Genomic DNA, 25610 nt, shown 5'->3' with positions numbered 1-25610 from the left:
GGTAAGTGCACGCTGGTCTCTCTGCATGCTGTGGGCACTCTGTATTGAAAGCGGGCACGCTGTGGGCACTCTGCATTGAAAGGGGGCACGCTGTGGGCACTCTGCATTGAAAGGGGGCACGCTGTGGGCACTCTGCATTGAAAGGGGGCACGCTGTGGGCACTCTGCATTGAAAGGGGGCACGCTGTGGGCACTCTGCATTGAAAGGGGGCACGCTGTGGACACTCTGCATTGAAAGGGGGCACGCTGTGGACACTCTGCATTGAAAGGGGGCACGCAGTGGGCACTCTGCATTGAAAGGGGGCACGCAGTGGGCACTCTGCATTGAAAGGGGGCACGCTGTGGGCACTCTGCATTGAAAGGGGGCACGCTGTGGACACTCTGCATTGAAAGGGGGCACGCTGTGGGCACTCTGCATTGAAAGGGGGCACGCTGTGGGCACTCTGCATTGAAAGGGGGCACACTGTGGGCACTCTAAAGTTTTTGTTGTTAATATTTTTTTGTAACTTAATTCTGAATAAAACATTGAACAGTGTAATTTTATGAGATATTTTACGGGGGCGTGTTTAGGGGCAGAGCAGGGTAGGGTGTGGGTGGGGCAACAAGTGGCGAGTAACTCTTAAGGTCTGGCTAGTAGCTCAAGACTCGAAATTTTGAGCCCTGCACTAAAGCCTTGTATTTTTTGAATGGTACCTAAAATGCAAGCCCTAATTTGTTTACCCCACTGGAATAAAACGGAAAGTGAATAGCGATATCACCATAATGAGAAAACCTTCTACTGTACCTCTTTGGTCCTTTGCCTCGCGTGCCCGCTGTAGAAATGGGCAGGGGATCATTCTTCCTCTCCATATCCACCAAATTGTAAATGGTTTTCTGGCAGTTTAGAACATCTTCTTCTGTCAGAGTCTCCTTCACAATAATGCTGGCCAGTGGGACAACCTACCGAGGAGAGAGACAAATTCAGGATAGATTGTATACCCTATTGACGAATAGTTGTAGGGGAGAAACCTACCGCCTGCATGTTGAAAATGGTGGTCTGCGAGATGATCATTGGCCAGTACCGCGTGTGTCGCTCTAGCTGGCTCTTCGATCGCTCCAGGGGAACCTCAGGTGTTCCATCTAACTTGTACCGCTGGTCCAGAAAGGGCATCAGTCTGTTTTCCCTCATAAACTCTCCAAAATCCTGTGCATTGAAAAGCAGCAGACATTGATAGCAGATCGCCACAGTAAAACACAAAAAAGTAACATGCCAGAAATTTAATATCAATTTGCCTAACCGTCTCCTGCTGGTAGAAGCTGGCCATTTAGGGGATCTTAAAAGAGAAGTAAATTTGTTTTTTTGATCATACTTACCTAGGTGGATGCAGCATCGATCGGATGCTGCATCTATTCCCTACCATCTCCAAGACTGAGAACCAAGCGATCAAACACCACAGTCTGCTCTTTTAACAGCAGAGGCATTTCCAGGGTTACCAGATCATGTGGTCAGTGATCATAAACAGTGACTGGGAACTGTCAGTGATTAAGTGGGATCCAAGCACAGACCAGAGATACCGGCTGAATGTATATACAGTATGTGGCAGCATCGTGTTAAAGGCCATGGCAGTGCTGACAGGCATGGCAGGCAGGAAGGGGTTAATGTATATGTCTGTGCACATAAAAAAAAGAAAGGAAGAAGTAGTGGTACATGCACAATTTACGTTTTTTTTTTTTTCCTCTTTAAAAACACTGCAAAAACAGAAAATACCTGGTGATCCTCATAACCTCAGAACTTCCTGTAGTGTGCTGCCTCTGCAGCACTGTAATCCCAGGCAATGATGTCAGCCCCGTCCAGTTCTCTTTCCTGGACTACAGAACACCTTTCCTCATTCTTATCTCCACAACATTATTAATTTACATATACCAGAATTTATTTTAGTGCTAAAGTGAAGCAAATTTGTATTGTTTATTGTATTCTATATTCCCTTTCAGTTTTGTGGGCGTTGACTCACCGTAATCCTATAATCTGTGACTCTTCCCCCGCAGCCTTCGCTGATTGATGGAGGATCCTCCAGAATTGATCTGGAGCTGCTCAGGACGTGCAGAAAAATTTCCCCGCCGTGGCTACTCAGCATGTGACTGATCACTTTGGATCCGGACTTACGTGGCTGCTCCAGCAACACAGAACGGCCTGTGGAAATACAACATATCTCAGTTCAGATATTTAAAGGAACAACTACGAGCTGGGTAGATGGAAAAAGTAGGTACTTAGATGAGCTTCCAGGAAAGAGCTCACGGTGGGTATAGTTAGTGTTGGGAGAACGTGCACCCGATTAAAGAGATAACTTGGAAGTAATAGAAAACTGCAAAGAGCTGGTAACATAATAAAATAATTGTAATCTACTGTACAATGAGAGCAAGGCTGCATGCCACCTCAGTTCTTACCATTTAACAGAAAGTTGGTAAGACAGGAAGATGGTCGGCTGTTTACATCTACCGGTGATATCCGAAACGCTCCTGTGCAGTAGTGCAATTCTAAAAACAAACAAAAAATATATATGCATATACAGTCAAAAGGATTGGCCTTGATGATACAGAGATCTGAGAATGAGAGTGGCTAAATAGTTTAGCAAAGGACAATGGGCAGAGCTGACACCACTCAACCCACAAAAATGCTTAGGACCTGTGTGCCATTCTGTCAGATCAACAGGTGTTTTCTGTACTCACCCTTTAAGGAGACAAAACGTATGGAAAATATAAGTGTAGGAAGAGAGGTATAGGTGGCGCTGGCTCTTTTCAATGTGCAATCCTCAAAAGTGAAAATTAAACAAAATGTGCTCCAATTTAAATAATTTTTACTCTTCATCCGTGTAAACTACACTCAACAAAATAAAATTACATATGATACAAAAAATGATAAAGTGCTAACGTGCTTCATATGTACAACACGTGTGATATTGCACAAATCTAAATATCACCTATAATCCGGGAATTAATATACATGTAAACAATCCCAGACAGTATTAGAATACTCAAAAAGTGCGCTTAGTGCAAAAAGTCCAAAAAAAAAACATATATTGAAACCAATAAAAATAAGGGAAATCAATTAACAAAAATAATTCCATAAGTGACATCAAAAAAGTTTGTAAGTCTATATAAGTGGTTCCAATTGCAAATTGACTCGAACATAAACAACAAGCTGCAATATACATCACTGGTGAAAAAAGGGGTGAATCCACTCATGCTCCCCCCTCAGGACCGTACTACAGGGGTCAGAGGCACCACAAAAAAGTTGTTTTCCAATCATATGTCTACTCCTCCTCCTCGCTAGGTCTGGTCAATGGGGACACCCATATAGAGGTAGATGGACAAAGAGGTATCTCATAGCTGGGACTATAATTAGTAATTTGTTCACAATTTACTTTAAAGGGGTCGTAAAGTCAGGTTTTTTTATTTTAATGCATTCTAAGCATTAAGATAAAAAGCCGTCTGTGTGCCGCAGCCCCCCTAATACTTACCTGAGCCCCCTCTCTATCCAGCGATGTCCACGAGTGCTTCAGCCATCCAGGACTCTCTCTCCTGATTGGCCTTGACACAATTTTCCCTTTGAGGATTGCACATTGAAAAGAGGCAGCGCCACCTATACCCCTCTTCCTACACTTATCTTTTCACATATCTCACTTTTTCTTTTTTATATTTTTCATCTTGTGAGTATAATATTGTTGTGTGTTTTTAATAAATGGTGTTTGTCAGTAATGTACTAGGCATTTTCTCCCTATTGCACATGTTTTTACAGTTTTATAAAGACCACCCGGTCTAAGGAGGGCTGCATCGTTGAACCCATTGCCTACCACTGTCCGTTTTTTGGGGAGGACTTTGGACTGAGGGGTGGATGTTTTTCTATTTGTTTGTCATATGCTGACATTGTAATGCAGACTGAGATGCGTGTACAAACAAGCAAGTAAGAATACTTTAATTGCAGAAGAGACATAGGGGTTGATTTACTAAAGGAAAATAGTCTGTGCACTTTGCAAAATGCAGTTGCACTCTGTAAGAGCAGTTGCTCCAGAGGTTAGTAAATGAGGGGAAGCTCTGCTGACTTCCGTCATCCAATCATATGCAAGAAAAATAGTTTTTTTTTTTTTTTATCTTCCTTGCACGTGATTGGATATTCTTTCCAAAGTGAAGCTTCGCCTCATTTACTAAGCTCTGGAGCAACTGCACTTGCCGAGTGCAACTGTACTTTGCAAAGGACACAGTCTATTTATTCTACTTTATTACTTAAAGAAGAAATCTGGGGTTTGTTAAAAAAAATAAACCTACATACTCACCTCTATGCTGCAGCATCAGTGGCATGTGGCAGCTGTCCCACATCAGCTCTAAGCCTGAGAACTTAGATATCATATGACTGCTTATTAATTAGTACCCTATCTGCTCGCAGCAAAGAGCAGTGACTGTCAGTCAACGCTCTACTTATGCAGCGCTCACTGGAGCGCTGGGCGGGGGACGGGTGCAGCTGGCTTGGACTCTCAGCCATGCACTGAGAAGCAGAGCCAGCTGTCAATCAGGCAGCAGGGTGGATCCTGACAATATTGTTGGGATCCTTCCAGAGCCCGGATCGGCTCTTAAATGTCAACTGTGAGTGGACAATAGCCTGCTATCGACTTATTCTGGGACACAGGAGAACAAAAGGAGGTGCATTCCTGTGACCTACAAGAGAAAAATGGCCAAAAAGCTTTTAACTCTAGGTATCATCTACCTTTCTGTGCTTTGCAAATCTCAGGAGCTGATGGACAGAAAAACAAATCTATTGGCAGGTAAAATGTCTCTTATGTGCATTTCATCTGAATATTTCCCCATTTTCCTGGGGTTCAACTTTAAGTTGTTCTGGGCATCGGACTCCTGGGATTTGTGCAGCCCAGACTGGATTCAGCAACATTAAATTGAACATTTGCACTTACCAATGCTATTTGTTCTTGGTGTGCACCACTTCAGAGTGATTGTTTCTTTCAGTGTGGCTTCCCGACTGTTTCCTTCTCCTAATAGGAACACAAAGAGGACCTGTCACTGTACACTTAACTGCTAAAAAGAGAGTTTTTTTTAAAATATATATATATATACACACCACACACACACACACACAGTATCTCACAAAAGTGAGTACACCCCTAAGGGCTCTTTCACACGGTCCGCCTCCGTAGGCGGATCCGTGTTGCTCAGTGGGGATCGATCCGCGATCCCCGCTGAGCCGGCGGATGACAGCTCCGTCTCCGCTTGCAGAGCGGAGAGGGAGGTGTCTCAGCTCCCGCTGCCCTCTATGGGGGATCGGATGAGAGCAGACCGCTTGTCCGCTCTCATCAGATCCGCTCCGCTCCGATTACTGAACGGATGGAAAAATAGGGTTTCCATCCGTCCAGATTTCAGCACAGGATCGGATGCGGATGGCAGCGGGTGTCAGCGGAGGTGTCTCCGCTGACACCCGCTGCCCCATAGAGCTGCATGGAGGATCCAATCAGATCCGCCTAAAAAACTGACAGGCGGATCTGATCGGACCGCCCGTGTGAAAGAGCCCTAACACTTTTGTAAATATTTTATTACATTTTTTCATGTGACAACACTGAAGAAATAACACTGCTACAATGTAAAGTAGTGAGTGTACAGCTTGTATAACAGTGTAAATTTGCTGTCCCCTCAAAATAACTCATTACACACAGCCATTAATGTCTAAACCGCTGGCAACAAAAGTGAGTACACCCCTAAGTGATAATGTCCAAATTGGGCCAAAGTATCAATATTTTGTGTGGCCACCATTACTTTCCAAACTGCCTTAACCTTCTTGGGCATGGAGTTCACCAGAGCTTCACAGGTTGCCACTGGAGTCCTCCGTGACGACATCACGGAGCTGGTGGATGCAAGAGACCTTGCACTCCTCCACCTTCCATTTGAGGATGCCCCACAGATGCTCAATAGGGTTTAGGTCTGGAGACATGCTTGGCCAGTCCATCACCTTTATCCTCAGCTTCTTTAGCGACACAGTGGTCATATTGGAGGTGTTTGGAGTCCTTATCATGTTGGAATACTGCCCTGCAGCCCAGTCTTCGAAGGGAGGGGATCATGCTCTGCTTCAGTATGTCACAGTACATGTTGGCATTCATGGTTTCCTCAATGAACTGTAGCTCCCCAGTGCCAGCAGCACTCATGCAGCCCAAGACCATGACACTCCCACCACCATGCTTGACTGTAGGCAGGACACACTTGTCTTTGTACTCCTCACCTGGTTGCCACTACACACACTTGACACCATCTGAACAAAATAAGTTTTTTTTGGTCTCATCAGTCCACAAGACGTGGTTCCAGTAATCCATGTCCTTAGTCTGCTTGTCTTCAGAAAACTGTTTGCAGGCTTTCTTGTGCATCATCTTTAGAAGAGGCTTCCTTCTGGGACGACAGCCATGCAGACCAATTTGATGCAGTGTGCGGCGTATGGTCTGAGCACTGACAGGCTGACCCCCTACCCCTTCAACCTCTGCAGCAATGCTGGCAGCACTCATGCATCTATTTCCCAGAAACAACCTCTGGATATGATGCTGAGCACGGTCACTCAACTTCTTTGGTCGACCATGGCGATGTGGAACCTATTCTGGTAATTCGCTGTATGGTCTTGGCCACCATGCTGCAGCTCAGTTTCAGGGTCTTGGCAAACTTCTTATAGCCTAGGCCAGGGATCCTCAAACTATGGCCCTCCAGCTGTTGTGGAACTACACGTCCCATGAGGCATTGTAAAACTCTGACATTCACAGACATGACTAGGCATGATGGGAATTGTAGTTCCTGAACAACTGGAGGGCCATAGTTTGATGACCCCTGGCCTAGGCCATCTTTATGTAGAGCAACAATTCTTTTTTCAGATCCTCAGAAAGTTCTTTGCCATGAGGTGCCATGTTAAACTTCCAGTGACCAGTATGAGAGAGTGAGAGCGATAACACCAAATTTAACACACCTGCTCCCCATTCACACCCGAGACATTGTAACACTAACGAGTCACATGACACCGGGGAGGGAAAATGGCTAATTGGGCCCAATTTGAACATTTTCACATAAGGGTGTACGCACTTTTGTTGCCAGCCGTTTAGTCATTAAAGGCTGTGTGTTGAGTTTTGTTTGAGGGTACAGCAAATTTACACAAGCTGTACACTCACTACTTTACAAACTGTCATTTCTTCAGTGTTGTCACATGAAAAGATGTAATAAAATACTTACAAAAATGTGAGGGGTGTACTTACTTTTGTGAGATAATGTATATTTATATATCAAATTCTATCCAATAAAACGTCCTAGCATGCAATGCCTGTTCACAGGGTAGTCTGACCAAGCACTCTCTCTGTGAAAAGTATTTAAAAACGCACAATCTTGATCCTCCAAAAAAGAAAATATGCCCTTGTCTACATGTCAGCTTACCGTTCTTTATAAACTCCATGTGTGCATCCTTGTGGTGGAGAAGCTCCACATCATAGTTGGCAGACGTGTTAGCATGTTGTTCTTCCTTAATACACACAAAAAAAGCAAGATACTGTGAAACCAAACCATCAAAGACAGCACAGCAGAAAAGTAAATTAAAAGGAAATTCCTGCAACACCCACACTTAATTCTGTAGCAGATTTCAAGGGATATGAGCAAGTTTTCTTTCCTGCTCTGGCATCTTAATATATATGACTGCTCTATATGGCATATTTTTTTTTTTTTTTTTTAAGCTAAACTCCAGGCAAACCGCTATATACACAGTTAAACTACATCAATAAAAAAAACAGAGGTGTTTTATCTGATGAATATTTTATTTTTTTCTTTCCAGTCTTGACAGCTCTGCCACAGGCACCATCTAGCACTGCAGGAGACCTGATTTTTATCTGCTGCAGTTCAGCTACATTTAGAGCCGGTTCACACTAATCCGACTCAAAGTCGCCCCGACTTCCGGCGACTTTGAAGTCGCCCGTGCAGCGCGACTTCATCGCAGCTTGCAAACGATTTCTCATAATAGAAGTCAATGCAAGTCGCTCCGACTTCGCCAAAAAATAGTGCAGGAACCTTTTTCTAAGTCGGAGCGACTTGAGTCGCTCTGATTAGAACGGTTCCATTGCACAGCATTGGGAGCTACTTGTCCAAGTCGCCTGACAAGTCGGAGTAGTGTGAACCGGCTCTTACAGGTCTTGTAATTTCCCCACCTGTGACTGGACAATGAAGGAGAAGCAGCAGACTGATGAGCTCAAGCTCATCGCTCTGTCACTCTGCTCTCTCCTCCCATCAGCATGTTACTTGTTCGCACGTGTGCACTGCAAAACCACTGATTAGCTTCTTGTGCTGTTTTCCCCTCCCCCAGCCTAAATCCTGCTGTACATAGACTGCAAGGGAATACAAAGTCAAAATCAAGAATGTACTTGGATTAAAAAAATAAATGTACATTTGATGTTGTATTAATGAATACAGAGCTGTCTGTGCATTTTATATCTGTCTGGACTTCAGCTTTAACATTGATAGATTTAAGTCATCATATTGGTTGACTTGATCAAGCTGCACTGAAAGTAAAGTTATTAACCTGCTGGAAACTCTAAAATGTTCCAATTTTTTTTTTAAATTGAAATGGCTGTTTAGGTTGCAATTTAAAGAGATTGTAAAGTTTCATTTTTTTCCTATAAAAATAATAAACATGTTATACTTACCTGCTCTGTTGCAGTGGATTTACATAGAGCAGCCCAGATCCTCCTCTTCTCGGGTCCCGCTTTTGTCCTCCTGTTCAATGCCCATACGCTGATTGGCCACAGGGGAAGCCAATCAGCGAGTCCGGCGGAAGCGATGTCCACCGGGCACCCATAAACACTCCCAGTTGAGATAGAACAGCGGTATGCCGATAGAACAGCTGTCTGCCGTGTTTACATCAGTGATGTACACAGAGATCCTGTGTTCCACCTATTTAGGAACACAGGTCTCTGTTCATTCAGCAAGCCCATCCCCCACACAGTTAGAAAGCACCCCCTAAGGACAAATTTAAGCCTTTGATCGCCCCAGTGTTAAACCCTTCCCTGCCAGTTTAGTACAGTAACAGTGCATATTTTTAGCACTGATTACTGTAGTAATGTCACTGGTCCCCCCAAAAGTGTCAAAAATCTCAGTTAGGTGTCCTGTCTGCTGCAATGTCGCAGTCCTGCTAAAAATCGCTGATCTTCGCCATTACTAGTAAAAAAAATAAAAATAAAAAATAAAATTACTACTTTTCCCCCTAGTTTGCAGACGCGATAACTTTTGCGTAAGCCAATTAATATACACTCATTTGGATTTTTTTTTACAAAAAAATTGAAGCAGAACACATATTGGCCTAAAATGATGAAACAATTAGATTTTTACAATTTTTTTATTGGGAATGTTTTATAGCAGAATTAAAAACTTTTTTTTTTTTTTTAGAATTGTTGCTTTTTTTCTGTTTAATGCGCAAAAAATAAAAAATTAAAATCGCACACAGGTGAATACTAACAAAAGAAAGCTCTATTTGTGGGGAAAAAAGACATCAAATTTATTTGGATACAGCGTTGCACGACTACGCAATTTACAGTTAAAATAATGCAGTGCCGTATCGCAAAAAATGGCCTGGTCATTAGGAGGTAAAACCTTCCGGTCCATAAGTGGTTAAAGCCGCCTTTTCCAGTGAACTATGGTGTGAAAATGAGCAGGCACTGTTTAAATGTCACAGCTCGTTCTATATAATAACTTTTCCTATAGAAAAATTGGATTAAGATCAATTTCTCTGCATTCATTGACTGAGACAGCTCTCCAGGATTCTGGAACCATTGGGCTATACTGCCCCCTACAGGAATAGGACACTAGGCAGAAAAAAAGAGCTTGAATACGCCTATAGGCAGTCCCTGGTGGTATACCCCCCCCCCCTTCTGCTATAGGTCCTCAGTTTTGTAACAAGCAGTGTCAGACGTATAACAACATAGAGGGGTGGGTGCTGTGTCCGTCAATGAACGCAGAGAAATGGATTTTACGGTAAGTCAAAAATCCCATTTTCTCTTTTGTTCATTGACGGACACAGCTCTCCAGGATTCTGGAACCATTGGGACATCCCAAAGCAGTGCCAAACATGAGGGTTGGGACAACAAAAAAATCCCAAGGCTAAACAATAGCCAACCAGACAACAGGAGCACAACATAAAACAACTGGAGCCCAACCTGAACAATAAACCCCCAAATAGGATACAGATCCTCTAAACAGCAGCCTGCAAAACTTTGCAGCCAAAGGAAGCATCTGCAGATGCCAACACATCCACTTTGTAGAATTTAGTGAAAGTGTGCACCGACGACCAAGTAGCCGCCTTGCCAACCTTTGCCACTGACGCCTGATGACGGAAGGTTTAAAGAAGCACTAAGCGCCTGAGTAGAGTGCGCCATGACAGGGAAAGAAGGAACGTGACCCCTGATCGAATAGGCCCGAGGCATTGTATGTCTAAACCATTTTGAAATGGTCACAGAAGAAGCGGACAGCCCTTTTCTTGGCCCATCTGTGAGCACAAACAGGTAGTCTGACCTCCGAAAGGACTCCGTAGCTGCCAGATACACCGGAGTCGCCCAAACCACATCTAGGGCATTCCTTAGAATGTTTGGGCCTGGGACACGGGGAAGGCAACATAATGTCTTCATTCAAATGGAATTCAGAGACTACCTTAGGAAGGAACCACCTTGGTGGGCCACCAAGTAAGGAGCACAACAGATCGGACACCGTGCGAGCAGAGGTGATAGCCACCAAAAAAGACACCTTCTGAGACAGCGTAAGCAGGGGAATCTCCTGAATAATTTCAAAGGGAGGCTTCTGAAGAACTAAAAGCACCAAGTTCAGATCCCAGGGCGGTAGAGAAGACCGCACCGGTGGAGTCAGATTTCAAACCCCTTGCTTGAATAAAAGGTATGCACCAGAGAGTGCGTGGCCAGGGGTTGCTGAAAGAAGACCGCCAAGGCTGACACCTTGATGGTACTCCAGGCCAGTTTCTGCTCAACCCCTGCTGAAGGAAGGCCAAAATCTGAGCCACCGAAATAGAGCGAGAGTGAACCCCATTCCACTCACATCACGAAATGTATGCTTTTCACTTACAGTGGTAGATCTATCTAGACTTCCTTGCTTTCAGCAGTGTCGGAATCACGGACCCAGGCAAGCCTCTATCCTTCAGCACCTAGAATTCAACAGCCAAGCCGTCAAAGCCAGCGACTGTAAAGTAGGATGGGAGATTGGACCTTGGGACAAGAGATCCTCCCTTAGAGGCAGTCTCCAAGGGACATCGGCGACCAGCCACACCAGGTCGGCATACCAAGACCGGCAAGGCCAGTCCGGGGCCACAAGAATTCCGGGAATCCCCTCTACCCCTATTCTGCGCAAGAGTCGATCTGTCCAGTGATCCAGGCACAGCCTGATCGCCCGGAGTTCCAAGACACTGAGCAGCAGTCTGGACTCTTTCAGTGTCCAACAACCCTGAGCAGAGCTCAGACCCAGGACACCTCCCCACCCGGACAGACTGGCATCCGTGGTGACCACTGTCCAATATAAGGGGAGAAAAGATTTGCCCTTTTGAAGAGCTAGAGAGCGAAGCCACCACAAAAGAAACCCTTTGATTTCCAGGCTCAGCCGGATCTGATTGTCCAGAGACTCTTCCTTTGCAGGGACCAGGTATGGAATTGTGCAAATGGAATCGCCTCGAAGGTAGATACCATCAGGCCCAGCACCCGCATGCAAGTCTGGAGTGATGACAGTCTGCTGGACAGCAGGAAATGATTAGCAGCATGCAACCCCTGGAGTTTGTCTAGAGGAAAAAACACTCTGGCTAGAGCTGAATCCAGAGTCAGACCCAGATAATCCAATTTTCTGGATGGAATCAGAGCACAGTTCTGGTAAGTTAGAAGCCAATCAAACTCCCTCAAGGTTTGTATATTGTATTGTATTTGTGATCTCCACGTCGTCCTTTAGAGCAGCAGAGGACAGCAAGAGGAGGTCGTCCAGATAGCCCAGTACTGCAATCCCCCGCTGACGTTGCAATGCTAGAACCATGGCCAACACTTGGTCAAGACCCAAGGAGTGGAGGAAAGACAAAAAGTTAATGCCACAAACTGAGAATACTCCTCTCCTACAGCAAAACGGAGGAAGCACTGCTGTCGGGCACATATTGGAATGTGCAAGCAAGCATCTTTGAGGTCGATTGAAGCAAAAAAATCCCCGATGTAGGGATACCACTACCGTCTGAATGGATTTCTCAACTGGAATCATTCTAAAAACTTCTGTACCTGCACAAACAAGTTCAGGGCCTTGAAGTCCAGAATTTAATGTACCTTGCTCTCTTTCTTTGGGACCATGAACAGGTTTAAATAAAATCCCTGAAACTGTTCTGAGGCCAGAACTAGGACAATCACACTCTGAAGCAACAGGTCTTGCACCGACTCAAAGAAAGCTTGCAATCGGTCTGGGGACAGATGCACATTGGAATGAAAAGAACCTTTCCGGAGGGTAAGAATGAAACTCAATCTTGTGGTTGGACCGTATCACTTCGTAGATCCATTTGTCGTGTACCAAGGAGGTCCACAGGCCCAGAAACCAGCAAAGACATCCCCCCACCCCAGGCTAGGGTGAGAGCGTTGAAGGAGCCTTGTCCGTGGGTCTTGAAACCTCCCGAGGAGGACTTGAAACACTTGTCAGCTGACCCTGAGGGATGAAAAAACTTCTTGTGAGCAGAGACGGGCCACTTTCGTGACGAGGATTCTTACCCTTTCCAGCCTGCGGAAGAAAAGTACTCTTCCCCTCATGAGATGTGATGTTATTCAGGGTGGCCCCAAAAAGGCGATCGCCTGAAAGGGTAAATCAGTCAGAGCGTTTTTAGAGGTCTGGTCCGCAGAACACCACTTAAGCCACAATAAACACCTAAGTACCACTGCCAAAACAGACAGCCTAGAGATCAGAGGAGCCATATCCAAAGAGGCATCACAGATAAATTGCAGCCCCTGGAACAACTGGTCCACCAGTTTAGCAAAGGCAGGAAGTTGCTCATCCTCTAGGTCACTGCGCAAAAGTTTAGCCTATTCAGTCAGAGTCTGCGACAACAGGGCAATGATGAAGACCGGCCTAAGCGCCAAACCAGCAACAGTGAACATATTGCAGGCCACAGCCTCCGCTTTTCTGTCAGCCAGATATTTAATGGCTGGCGATTTTCTCAACTGGAATCATGGTTGCCTTATTCAACACAAAAGCCGGGGGGGAAGGAGGGGAACCCGAGAGTCTGACTATCCCAGGGAGGGGCCCGCATCCAGCCCAAAACCCTCCAGGGGAAGAGGGGGGACAGCTACTCAACATACCAGGAACCAGACAGGAACCGCTCCGGACAGAACCTCCTCGCCATCGAAATGGGGGGCTGTCGGCCATCGCGAGGCGTTTAACTCAGTCGGCCCCTGTCCAGTGGGGCAATATCGCGGCTGACCTAGTGTGGAGCTCTGGTCTACGCACGCTCCCTGGCCAGATTGGGGTAACCACTGGATCTAGATTGATTATCCAGCCCGTAGCCCCGTCTGATAGTTGATTTTAGATCTTGCAGGAAAAACAGAGGAAAAAAAGCTATTTAAAAAGGAAAGAAATTGCCATGACCAGAGATTCCAGGAGGACTAGGCAGAAAAAACAAAACAAGCTGAGGACCTATAGCAGGGGGGGGGGGGGGGGGAGTATACCACCAGTGACTGCCTATAGGCGTAGTCAAGCTCTTTTTTTCTGCCTAGTGTCCTACTCCTGTAGGGGGCAGTAAAGCCCAATGGTTCCAGAATCCTTGAGAGCTGTGTCCGTCAATGAATGAAAGAGAAACATATTTATCATAATGACTTAAGAAAATAAAGAGGCAAGGATGAAAGTAATTATCAGGTTAGCTCAGGAGAGTAAAGACTCACCGCATGGAGCTCAGGAGGGAAGAGACCCACCACGAGGAGCTCAGGAGGGAACAGACCCACAACGAGGAGCTCAGGAGGGAAGAGACCCAGCGAGTGGAGAGACCTACTACATGGAGCTCTGGGGGGGCCTAACACTTGGAAGTTTAGGAGGGCAAAGTCCCATATATGGTTCTGATGTTTTATTTGTCTTAAAGGATATACTACACAATTTCAGTAAAATTAAAATTTCAAGTGATTGTAAAGGCACTGTTTTTATTTTTTAAAAATAACAAACATGTCATACTTACCTACTCTGTGCAATGGTTTTGCAGAGTATCCCAAATCATCCTCTTCTTTGGTCCCACGCAGACACTCCGGGCCCCTTTCACCTGCTAAGTACCCCCACAGCAAGCTGCTCTTGAGGCCGCTCTGTTTGTCCACTGACACAGAGCATGGATAGCCCCCCCTCTCTCTCTTACTGGCTGTGATTGATAGCAGCAGTAGCCAATGGCTCCCGCTGCTGCCTCTCTGACTAAATAGGAGAGAGAGAGAGAGAGAGAGAGAGAGAGAGAGAGGGCCTGGGGGGGGGGGGGGAGCTGCTTGCAGAAAGTTTTTTTTACCTTAAAGTATAACTAAAGGCAAAACAGGTTTTGGATAGAGTGGAGAGGGAATAGAACACCTATGAGTTTTAATTGCTGTCTGTGTTCCCGTTATGGATATTCACCCTCTCTATTGTCCTGTTTACCATTATCATTGAAAGTGAAACTAAAAGAAAAGTAATAGAGGGGAAATCTTCCAATGGGGACACTAGTTCTGGTGACCTGGGAGATTCCCTTAATTTGCAGGGATTTCCTCTCACTTCATGTTTGGACTATGGGACAGAAAGTGAAGGGAAATCTCCGCAATGGAACACAGATGCCGAAAATAAATTTGACAGTTACTATAACCCTCCCTTGCTCTATCCAAAATTAAATAAGAAAAAAGGTTTTGCCTATAGTTCTAGTTTAATGCATAGAATACATTGAGGTAAAAAACCTTCTGCCTTTAGAAGCACTTTAAGCTTAGGTTAAATCCACAGATGTTGCAATTTAAAACAAACAAGTACTGGCTATGGAGAGAAATGGTAGTATTACAGTTAAGCAGAAGTAGTTCCATGGCTGCTCCATGGGTGTTCAAAGATTTCAAAATGCAGCTGCCATCATGTGCTTCCTAAGAGGGCTCCACACCACTGTAATGTTGTACAGTAAAGGTTCACTCACACAATGGCTGTCTTTGTCTCCAGGGGCTACATTTTTTTTTTTTAATTTTGATATTTTTGATATTGCCAGAATATAAACAAAATCTGCAATATGGGCTTTTGTTTAGTGGGAATGTTAGCAGGAATTTCCAAGAAATGCAAATGTATACCTTTAAAATATTCAAAACAACTGTAAGATAAAGAAAAAAATGGTCTAAGCACTGAACACTGGACAGCAGGAAATGAAAGTGGAGACATTAGAAATGTAAATTTCTAGAAAGGGTGGAGACGCTGCTAAGGGGGGGTCCGTTCTGATGTGCAGCTCTATGACCATCTAGAAGCTACAAGCGTGTTCTGCTCAACCAAATGAAGTATGCTGGGAGCTCTAGGAGCTGGGTTTTCTTTTAGAGCTTTATAGGCATCATGTGTAAAAAAGTGCGTTTTTCCAGTAGCAATCAAATACTACATTTAATTTTAACTGCTGGGAAAAAAGGAAGAAAGGAATCAGGATGACTGTCTACAGCAATACACACTTCCTTGTCAAGTAAATGAACAAACCTGATTGCTGAGATTTTCTTTAGTAGAGATAAGCCCACGTTGGCCTAGTGATCCTGTCGCTGGCAGCAACTGGTTCACTACTCAGAACTCAGTTACACAGTGAGAAATGCGGAAGTAGGGGAGTGGTTCTTTGCTCTACCAGTGATCCTGTTGCTGGCAAGTTGTCGCCAGCAACAGGATTGCTAGTCCACATGGGCTGTAGTGTTGCAAAAGCCATACTAGGCTGCACCAATCAGGGAGGAATGATTTGCGTTATCTATACAGAACAAGTGAACCCTTGCTTATCTGGGAGAAGGAAAGGAAGACTATGATTAGATGATAAGGGCAACACATTGTCACAGGTAATTCTTCCTTTAGATAAAATAGTGGCTAAAAGTGTGCCAAGGGGAACATTTTTTGTTGCCAAGCATGACCAGAGCCCTGTTCTGTTCTTTTTCAAACCTGGACTACAGTAACGGCTTCTGGAAGCTGACTGAATGCTACAGGTATTTAGACATTTCTGCTGTAGCGCACAGCTGCCTCATCATGCGCAAACCCTGGAGCAGGTTGCCTGCAGCACGAGGATCACCTTTTCTTTTTTTCAAGAAAATGAGAGATGTGCCCTGACTAGCTGTTATGGTCAAAGGGCCCGCTTATACACATTACCCCTAGGTCTGAAATAATTCTCAGTGTGATTGTTACTTCCCTTCAGATTACAATCCACCCTGAAACCCTGTTACCTATACAGCAGGAATCTAGTTGGAAAGAAAAAGACACAGTGCTGCAAACAAGAAACAACCTGGAAATAAAAGGCACAATCTACTAAGATCTTTTGGGCTTTTAATTAAGCCTAACTGATTTCTTTCTCTTTATGACTCTATATTGCCTTATGTTAGGAATAAATTATTTTGTTTGGGAATGATTTAAGTAGAACTCCTGTTTGCCATGTTTGCCTAAGCTGGGCTAGCACAGGAAGCACTGACTCCATTCCACCTTCTCTGCATTACAGATTTACAAGGAAATCCTCTCGATGGAAAATATTGGTTTGTCTGTCCTGTCTAATGTCACCAGTGGCTGGAAGAGCAGAGGGCAAAATAATATCTAAATGGGAAAAAAAGAAAAGAAAAAAAAAAAGTCTTCTTTCATAAGCTGAATACCAGGAAGAATTGAGCCGTTTTACCTGCCAAATGATTTTTATTTATGTCTATCCAGTTCTGCTAACTCTGCAACACAGCACAACCCTGTCTGGCAGGGTAGGAGACCAAAATTGTTTTCAACTGCAGTTAGGCTACTTTTGTAGGTCTTATGCCTCCCCCCGCCTGTGGCTGGATAATGAAAGAAAAGCAGCAAACTGTTGAGCTCATCTCTCTCACTCCACTCTCTTCTCCTGTCCGCATGTTCCTTGCTAGCGCATAAGCACTGCAGCACAACCGATGGGCTCTTGTGCTCCTCCTTTTCCCAGTCTGAGATCATCTGCTGTACAGAGACTGCTAGAAGATATCAAGTCTAAATCTGATACTTACACTGCCTGCATTAAACAAATAAATACATTTCATGATGTATTAATGAATACAAAGCTGCATTAAGTTATGTTTTTATATATGCCTGGAGTTCAGTTTTAAAATTTGTCAGAATAGGTATGTCACTGGACTGAATAAACAGCAGTGCCTAGCAGAGCTACCCCCGATCTTCAATTTCTGTGTTTGCAGAATGGACATGCCCGATTCTCCTATATTCCCACCCTTCTGTATTCCACAGAGAAACAGCCATCAAATAATCATCAGCCCTGAACAGTCGAACAATGGTGGGGAATAATTTACTGTATATGCTGAGCAACTCAGGTTGACTGCAGCTTAGGCCAAGAGCTTCATCCTACAAATATAGGATCATAAATTTTGTCACTGCCAAAGGTTCCCGGTTGTTTCTGTAAAGCATACAGTAAGGTGCCATTTACCATTCCCGAAGTAATGCCTTAATACAAATTATGACACAATGGTCCCATTATGAAATGAGGCCTGCTGTTAATCACACACAATAGGCTTCCAAAGTTTCCTTTAATGCTTAACTGAGTTTTCAGTTTAAATCAGTTTAATACTGTACATTCCAGGTGCATTAAACAAAAGGTGTGCAAATTAGGTAAAGTAAAATATACTAGTAAGGATACTGCAGAAAAGGACCCCTGCTCTCTGTGTGGAAACAGATGTCTCTCTGCAGAGGCAAGACATGCCCCCTGCTGGGTCAGAACTGGGGTTCTCCCATCAGCACTGGGGAGCATTAGCATTGCCAAGGGCAAGGCTATAGGTCAGACTTAGCAGGGGGAGTGTTAAACATTCCTTGTGCATCAAAACAAAAGTTGTCCTGGGTTTGTTTATTTTCTTTCTAAAGCAGCCAGAGGCTGCATTAAGTGCCGGTTCACACTTCTGCGATGCGGGAACGCTGCGAATATACAGCGTGTTCCCGCATCGCATCCGCACATCTGGCAGTTCACACTGCCATATGCGTTACGCAGGGGGTGTCAATTAAAAGTTAACGGCACCCCCAGTTGCGATCGCAAATCGCAGTGCGATCTGCAAGTACGCACAGAATCCGATCGCACAAGTGTGAACCACTATGCGATCCGATTCTACTGCGGCTCAAAAAAAGCCTCATGTGCGTGTTTGGTGCGGATACAGTGCGAATTCAGCCATACAAAGTGTATGGCTGAACTCGCATCCGCACATCAGATCGCATGTAATTAGGAGCAGTGCGCTCCGAATTACATGCGATCTCCACAAACGCGGAAGTGTGAACCGGCACTAAGGCTACGTTCACATGTGGGCGTAGCGGATCACGGGCAGAATCACCACCATTCTGCCTGCGATACGGAATCATTGCAAATCGCGGGACGCTGTGCGATGCCCGTGATTTGAAATGGCACCCGAAACGCTGTGCGATGTTGCCACGATTTCCGCCTGCCGAATTGCGGTAACCTCGCGCAAACAGAATCGCGGGACGCATGATGCACAAAAGACCTTTTTTGGGCGTCATGCGTCCCGCAATTCTGTTTGCACGTCATGCGTCCCGCAATTCTGTTTGCGCGATGTTACCGCGCTTCGGCAGGCGGAAATCGCAGCAACATCGCACAGCGTTTGGGGTGCCATTGCAAATCACGGGCATCGCACAGGCTTCCCGCGATTTGCAATGATTCCGGATCGCGGGCAGAAACGCAGTGATTCTGCCCATGATCCGCTACGCCCACATGTGAACGTAGCCTGAAAAGCCTTCTCTTGTCTGCAGCTGTGGAGAAGGACCCTTGATCCATGTGTGGAATCAGTCTTGCCACTGCAGAGGTCTGATTTTAGTCCTAAGGAGGCAGATACAAAGCTATGCAGTCAGCAAGATTCATGGTACCTGCTGATTGGAGAGCTTCAGCTCCTACCCAGCAGAGGACATGTTGAAGCCTCTGCAAAGAGATCACTGCTTCCACTTATAGAGACAGAGTCCTTCTCTGCAGCATGCAGACAAGGGACAAGTCATTTCTACACAGGCTGTGGCTGCTTTCTAAAGAAAACAAATGTAAAGACTTTGCACACATTTTGTTTGATGCACTTGGAATGTATTAGCCATTTCAGCAGTTCAAAAGGTCTTTGAAATTCAGGTAAGGAAATGCCTGACCATCAAAAAATGTGTGCAGAAAATGTTTTTCTTGTTGCCCATGTCAACTAATCATATATTACCTTTCATTTTTTCCTACAACCTTGTATTCATCAAACAGAGAATTTGATTGGTTGCTACAAGCAACAAATAAAGTACTTTGTTTAGGCAGTTTCCATGCATGAAGCCCAAAATGGCTTGTGGACATGAAAGGAACCAACCAACACGGATGTGAAAGCACAGGAATCACATGAGGGCAGACATGGCTACACGACCACAGGGTGGCGCTAATAACACAGGAGGTGGGTAAGGAGGTGGGGTGGGGGGGGGGGGGGGGTGTCACTTCTTTGTAAGTAAGCAGAAAGTTGCCTGCGACACTGTTCTCAGGAACGCTTGCGTTTGGAGGGGAGGGAGGTGGGTGTTTTCCAAAACGTACTAACCTGATCAGAGACACTGAGTGTGGGCTAGTGAAAAACAGAAAGATATGATATGGAGAGGGAAACAAAATGAAAGTAAAAAAAAATACAAAAAAATAGCCAAGGGCAGGGCATGACTGTGAGGACTTACCTTCATAGGAATGTTAGTTATGGTGGTGGAAGCCAAGTCGAAGTGCAGCTGTACTAAATGATTCAATTTTGTAGCTAGGTGCCTGCCAGCTCGAACGCTGTGAACTTCGCTGGTCAATACAGATGACAGCTGGTGAGAAAATAGAAAGAGCACAGGAATCTGTATTTAAGCTTGTGTACGCACACATTTCTAGAGCATTTGTCAAGAGATCCATTGGTTTTACTTGCTGGGCATTTAGTGCCAAGAAATTCCCCAACAAATGAGGCCTAAACCTTAATGCTGAACTCCAGGAAACTTCTCCCTTGCAGTGCCTCTGCTTCCACAGTGCATGGGTTAACTGCTTGCTTCTGTCTAGAGAATTTGGATAAGCAGTTTTTTTACCAGATCCTCCACTTCTGCAGGCTACTGTATGCTGCTAGATCAGTTCCTGCAACCTCTTCTACCCAATGCTCCAGAGTTCTAATGTCCTCTGACGTCATCAAGACCGATGCATTGTTCGTGAGGATGAGGAGAGACAGTTCACACCCCTGGAGCATGGGGGAGAACTTGTCTGCCGGGGGAGCGGAGGATCAAGTTAAATTGCCTTTTACGGGCTCCTAGACTAAAAGAGAATTTAACCCTTGGTGCAGCCCCACTGCAAGGGAGAATTTTTAGTTTTTTTGGAGTTGGGCAGATGTTTAATCTTCTATTTTTTTTCCTGGTTCCTCCCTTCCAACTCACCAATATAAAATGTTTTAGGTAAAACCCTTCTGTTTATATTACATAATGTATTTTAGACTCAGTGATGTTATCTCCTGCAGGGTGCCGTACATAACTTCATCAAAGGACCCTGCCTTGATACTCGTCCCAAGAGCTCTTAGCCCTGATGCAAGCAGCAGGCTGGCTCTTGGCAGAAATTATGCAAATATTAAAATGCCTTTATAGGCAGGTCAATCTGGAGGAGTAGGTGCTCCTAGGAGGGCTGCATGTGCATGTGGACTCCCCTAGGTAATTCCTATGAGTGCTGCTGAGCCTCCACGATTAAAAGAACTGAAATCAAATTAAAGCAAGTGGTGGGCCAAGAACAGACAAGTTGGGGAGGAAAGAGCTAGATGATGCCTAAATCTTCCTTCCTTTGGAAATGAGGCAGGCTCTATTGAACTTGCTGAAGATTCTAAAGCACACTTTGAGAAGCTCACAGTGTGCAGTAAAATCAGAGTAAGCATTTTCAGTACAGAAGAGCCTGTACAACTGTGCAAGACTGAAGGCTGGAGTTCAGCTTTAAAGTATTGATTAGGAAATACTTCAAACCCAGTGGGGGAAATTTACTAAAACTGGTAAAAAAAAAAAACAACTCAGAATCTGGTACAGCTGTGCATGGTCGTCAATCAGCTTCCAACTATAGCTTGTTCAATTAAGTGTTGTCAATAAAACCTGGAAGCTAACTTGGGTTTTATGCAGAGCTGCACCAGATTTTGCAATCTCCAGTTTTAGTAAATAAACCCCCGTAGCTTTACTTTTTTGTCATCTATGTCTGGTTAGGGACATTTCCCTTCACTTCCTGTCCCATAGACACAACAGAAAACCAGAAGAAATCTCTCCAAAGTGAGGAAACCTCTCTCAGTTTTCACCAGAACAGGTGTCCCCACTAGGAGATTTTGCTTATTTCCCTGTTCCAGCGACAGCTCAAAATTTTACATTTCCCTAATTTTCAGTTCCAGTGATATTAGCCACAAGACAAATACTAAACCTTAAAGTGACTGTAAACACTTACATTAAAATGACTGTAAACACTTACATTAACTAAGTGAAGTGAGTAGCTTCAAGTGATACACAGAGACTAAAGAAATCCTCCTACATAAGTACCTGTTTATCAACAGTCTTCTCCACATTCGTTCAGTGCCTCATTTACAAAGTTTGTCTGAGCTCTCGGAAAACAGGGGATGGGGAGCTCAAATTACACTCTGCAAAGCTCAGTGAGAAGAACTCCGAGAGCTGACTGGAGGGAAAGGACTACGCCCCCCCCCTTCACACAGCACACAGGAACAGAGTTGAAGCTGTCAATCACAGGCTGTGTGCTGGAGCTCCCTCATATCAGGAAATCTTTTCAGATGCAGATAGCAGGGGAACAAGGCAGCAGACAGAAATGACACTTAGGGCTTGTTTACATGTCTGTGGATTATGAAGAATGAAGCAATGCTCATTAACGCACCTATGGCATTTATCATCTGTTTTCATTGTGTTTATAAAGCATTGAAATAGCTTGATAAATGCCCATGAATGTGATTTTTTTCTAGTGGGAAGTGCTTAAAGGGGAAGTGATGTACAGGAAATTACCTACTTTGAGGCATGGTTAGGTTGTGGTGTAATAGCAGACATTTTTGTCAATTCTCTGCAGGATGGATTAGTATATTTGATCTCTCGGATACTACTGTGCTCTAATGTGCTGAAACCAAAAGCTTTGCCACTGGCAGTAATGCATAAGGTCTCTCTCTGCTCCTACCTGGCACAGTCAGGATTGCTGGCTGGTTGATGCTTTTGCCTGCACACAGAAGTCCAGTACACACTATAGAGGGATATGCTTTTTTCATATTTCATGTCAACCACATTAAAGTAACAATAAACCTTATAATTACAAGCTCTGTGCAATGGTTTTGTACAGAGTAGCCCTATCCTCCTTTTCTGAGGTCCCCCGCCAGTGGTCCAGGCCCCTCCTCTTCGGTGGGTGCCCCACATGGAAAGCCACTTTCCCGAGCGGCCCTGCCTGCGTCTACTAACACAGACTGGGCAACATGGCTCCGCCCCCTGCTCCTTTGTCACAGCATTTGGCTGACAGCAGCGTGAGCAGCTCCCGCTATCAATGTGCCCAATGAGGAGGGAGACATCGGCAAAAGCCCTCGTGCAAGTCGCTGGATCGAATCGGGTTCAGGTAAAAATCCTTGAGGCTTTAGAACCATTTTAAGGCAAAACTGTGGCCAAGATATGGATATGAAAATATTTACACATCTTTAACAATTTCCAACTGAAATTTCAGTTTGAAGCAGTAGTAAAGATTTGGAAGCCTCCAGGCACTCTTGCTATAACATGCAAGTATATTTGCACATTTACCTTGCAAAGTGCTCTCCTCAAGCAAGCAGATGTCAGCTTTATCCCTCTCATTGTATCTATATTTTGCAGTCTTTTTCTGGGTCTGGATTCTGTTGCCTGTCCTGCTGGCTGGGATGGGATGATGTAACTGTTCATGCGTTAGGGAGTAAGTTTATCCAGGCACTTACTCCTGGCATCTTACTGATGACATTCAAAGTCGCTAAACACTGGAGGTGCTTTGGGGATGGACTGCCAAGTTCCTGCTGAGAAAGGGGAGCGGAGTAACAGCAGGGAGAGTGAAGCAGAGGTAGGTAGGCTACTGAGTCACTGCTAGGAGAAGAGGGCATGGGGATCTGAGCTGTTGAGTCACTGCTGAGAGGGTAGAGCAGGGGGAGATCAGCTTCTCGGTCACTGCAGGGATGGAGATGCTGAGCTGCTGAGTCAAATCTTGGAGAGGGAACCTGAACTGCTAAATTACATCTTGGAGGGGGGGAACTCAGAGCTGCTGAGTCGCTACTTGGTGTCCAGAGCAGAGCTGTAGATTAATTAGTAGAGGGAGAAACTGGGCTGCTGGGAAGGGTGCAGCATGGGGAGATGAGCTACTGAATTACTGATGGGTGGGCAGAGTAGGGGAAGCTGATCCGCAGAGTCACTGCTGGGAGGGCTGAGCTGCTAAGTCATTGCTGGGAAAGGGGAGAAGAGGAGTTTTTGCTGCTAACTCACTGCTAGGAGTGGGGAGCAAAAAGGATGAGCTGCTGAGATGTTGCTGTAAGGGGGGGAGCAAATGAGCTACTGGAAGAAAATGAAAGTGTTTTTTATGGTAAACTTTGAGGAGGAATTTACTCCACAGTACCTGCAGCTACAGAGTTTTGTGAGGACTTCACAGTTTCAAAGCTCATTTACTGCTTGTTAAGAATATGTAAATATTTCAATATATCCTGACCATAATTGCAATATTTATGAAAAATACGTGTTCATTGAAAATTAACTGATGCAGTATTATCACAGGTTTGAAGACTTGCCTTTACAACTACATAGTCTCAAAAAAAAAAAAAGCCATCAAAACCACCTACCTCCTTCTTGGGCCGATCAGACACAAGACTGTCATCGCCGACTGGGTATGTGTGAATTAACACCAGCTCACACTTCTGAATCTGCATGAGGCTACAAAAAAAACAAAGATAATTAATAATGGTGGTAATGGTCCCCATGTCCAAAAACCACATCCCACTTAGACGGATTACTCATAAACAAGCGCATGTATACAGGATTTTTTGAGTGCCCAAATTATTATACCCTCACTAGAGAATGAAAATCATTAAAAAAAAATAATAATTTTATTGTACAAATATGTATGTAAAAATGTATAAAAGGATTAGATGTAAAATAAATAAAGAAATAGGAAGGCTCTGAACAGGTACAACAAAAAAATAAATCTTTATGTCACATATATCCAGGTATATAAAAGGAAATTACCCTTTCCCAACCACTGCTAAAATATACACATGTTCAGTGAAATGTTACAGTGCTCACAATTAGGTGGTAGATTTTTGATACATTTCGCAGATACGATTATAGGCTTCATGAGCAGGGCCCTCATATTCGTTCTGTATTGTACTGTATTGTAATTGTACTGTCCCCACTCTACAATATAAAGTGCTGTATGATAAGAATATGATCTGCTTCCTCAGAGTCAGAAGCCAAATGAAAAGTATGAATATGATACCGTATGCCAGTACATACAATATCATACCTCTGGAGTCTATGTAGGGGGAGACTGCAGAGCACATAAAATGGCCAAAAGATGTCCCCCATCCTATACAGCTATAGTCATTGAATTGTTCTTCTATTGAATTTTTATGAATCAATTTACAGATCGGGTGACCCCCCTTACAGCAACAGGGAAACTTTTTTCCCATAGCATCCTTTAAAATGAAGGTTCCATACGTTCAAAAATGGGAAGGTAGCAAAGAGAGGAAGATACCCCTATAATCTAAAGGGAAATCGTGAAGAGATGACACAACCCCCAGCTTAATAAATAAGGTCTTCCTTAGTGGACGGGAACAAGAATCTGCAGCCCATGCAAATGTGCCAATGCACCCCAGAGGTGTGTCCAGAAGAGGCCAAAAGCAGACAAAACATTACTCCCCCGGGTTCAAAAGTAATTTGTTCTTAAAACTAAAGAGTGTACATACTGATCAGAGCCAGCAGCCAGCTTGTTGTGTTCGTGTATGGTCTCACTGACACAGTCTTCCAACATCTGAACGTGGCTATCACTGAGAAAACAAAACAGAAAAAAAAAGATGAAGGTGGCCATGTGACAATATGGCTTGAACAACTGACAGCTATGAAAACTAAAGGACAAATTTGATAGGATAACACAAATGATTAACGTGCAGTAAGCATACAGATATATATCAGCCTAAAGCGTACCTTCACCCACAAATAGCACTTCCTCATCACATTCCTTTTTTTTAATTTTTAAATGGATGATCTTTCTGAATCCTCCTCTGGGCGAGAATGATGTGCTCAGCCATCTGCTGCTGCCTGGGAGGTCTATGTCACATCTCAGGACATATTTTCTGGGTTTCATGTTAGGAGTGGAGTCTGAGTGTGCTTGCTTTTTTATGTGTTCCCGCATGTCATGTTTTTTAA

The 25610-nt window shown here is 44.4% G+C and overlaps 1 protein-coding gene across 3 annotated transcripts in view; it reads right to left on the bottom strand.

Annotated features, from left to right (window-relative positions):
* INTS13 (integrator complex subunit 13) overlaps positions 1–25610 on the bottom strand; it is a 56373-nt gene that overhangs the window by 19503 nt on the left and 11260 nt on the right. For 2 of the 3 annotated variants that reach the window (XM_082252925.1, XM_082252927.1), the window contains exons 5-14: positions 25151–25231; positions 24029–24119; positions 19890–20018; positions 19763–19786; positions 7437–7521; positions 4940–5017; positions 2424–2513; positions 1991–2169; positions 1012–1182; positions 784–938 (exon numbers count right to left, since the gene is read on the bottom strand). In XM_082252925.1, coding sequence (XP_082109051.1) covers positions 784–938; positions 1012–1182; positions 1991–2169; positions 2424–2513; positions 4940–5017; positions 7437–7521; positions 19763–19786; positions 19890–20018; positions 24029–24119; positions 25151–25231 — 1083 coding nt within the window. The remainder of the gene's footprint in view (positions 1–783; positions 939–1011; positions 1183–1990; positions 2170–2423; positions 2514–4939; positions 5018–7436; positions 7522–19762; positions 19787–19889; positions 20019–24028; positions 24120–25150; positions 25232–25610) is intronic. The other variant, XM_082252926.1, reaches the window with a different exon arrangement.

This window comes from Pelophylax lessonae (genome assembly GCF_965119305.1).
Source record: "Pelophylax lessonae genome assembly, chromosome: 4".
Taxonomy (NCBI): Eukaryota; Metazoa; Chordata; class Amphibia; order Anura; family Ranidae; genus Pelophylax; species Pelophylax lessonae.
Note: the sequence above shows the minus strand (reverse complement) of the source record. Positions and strands in the feature narration are given on the sequence as shown.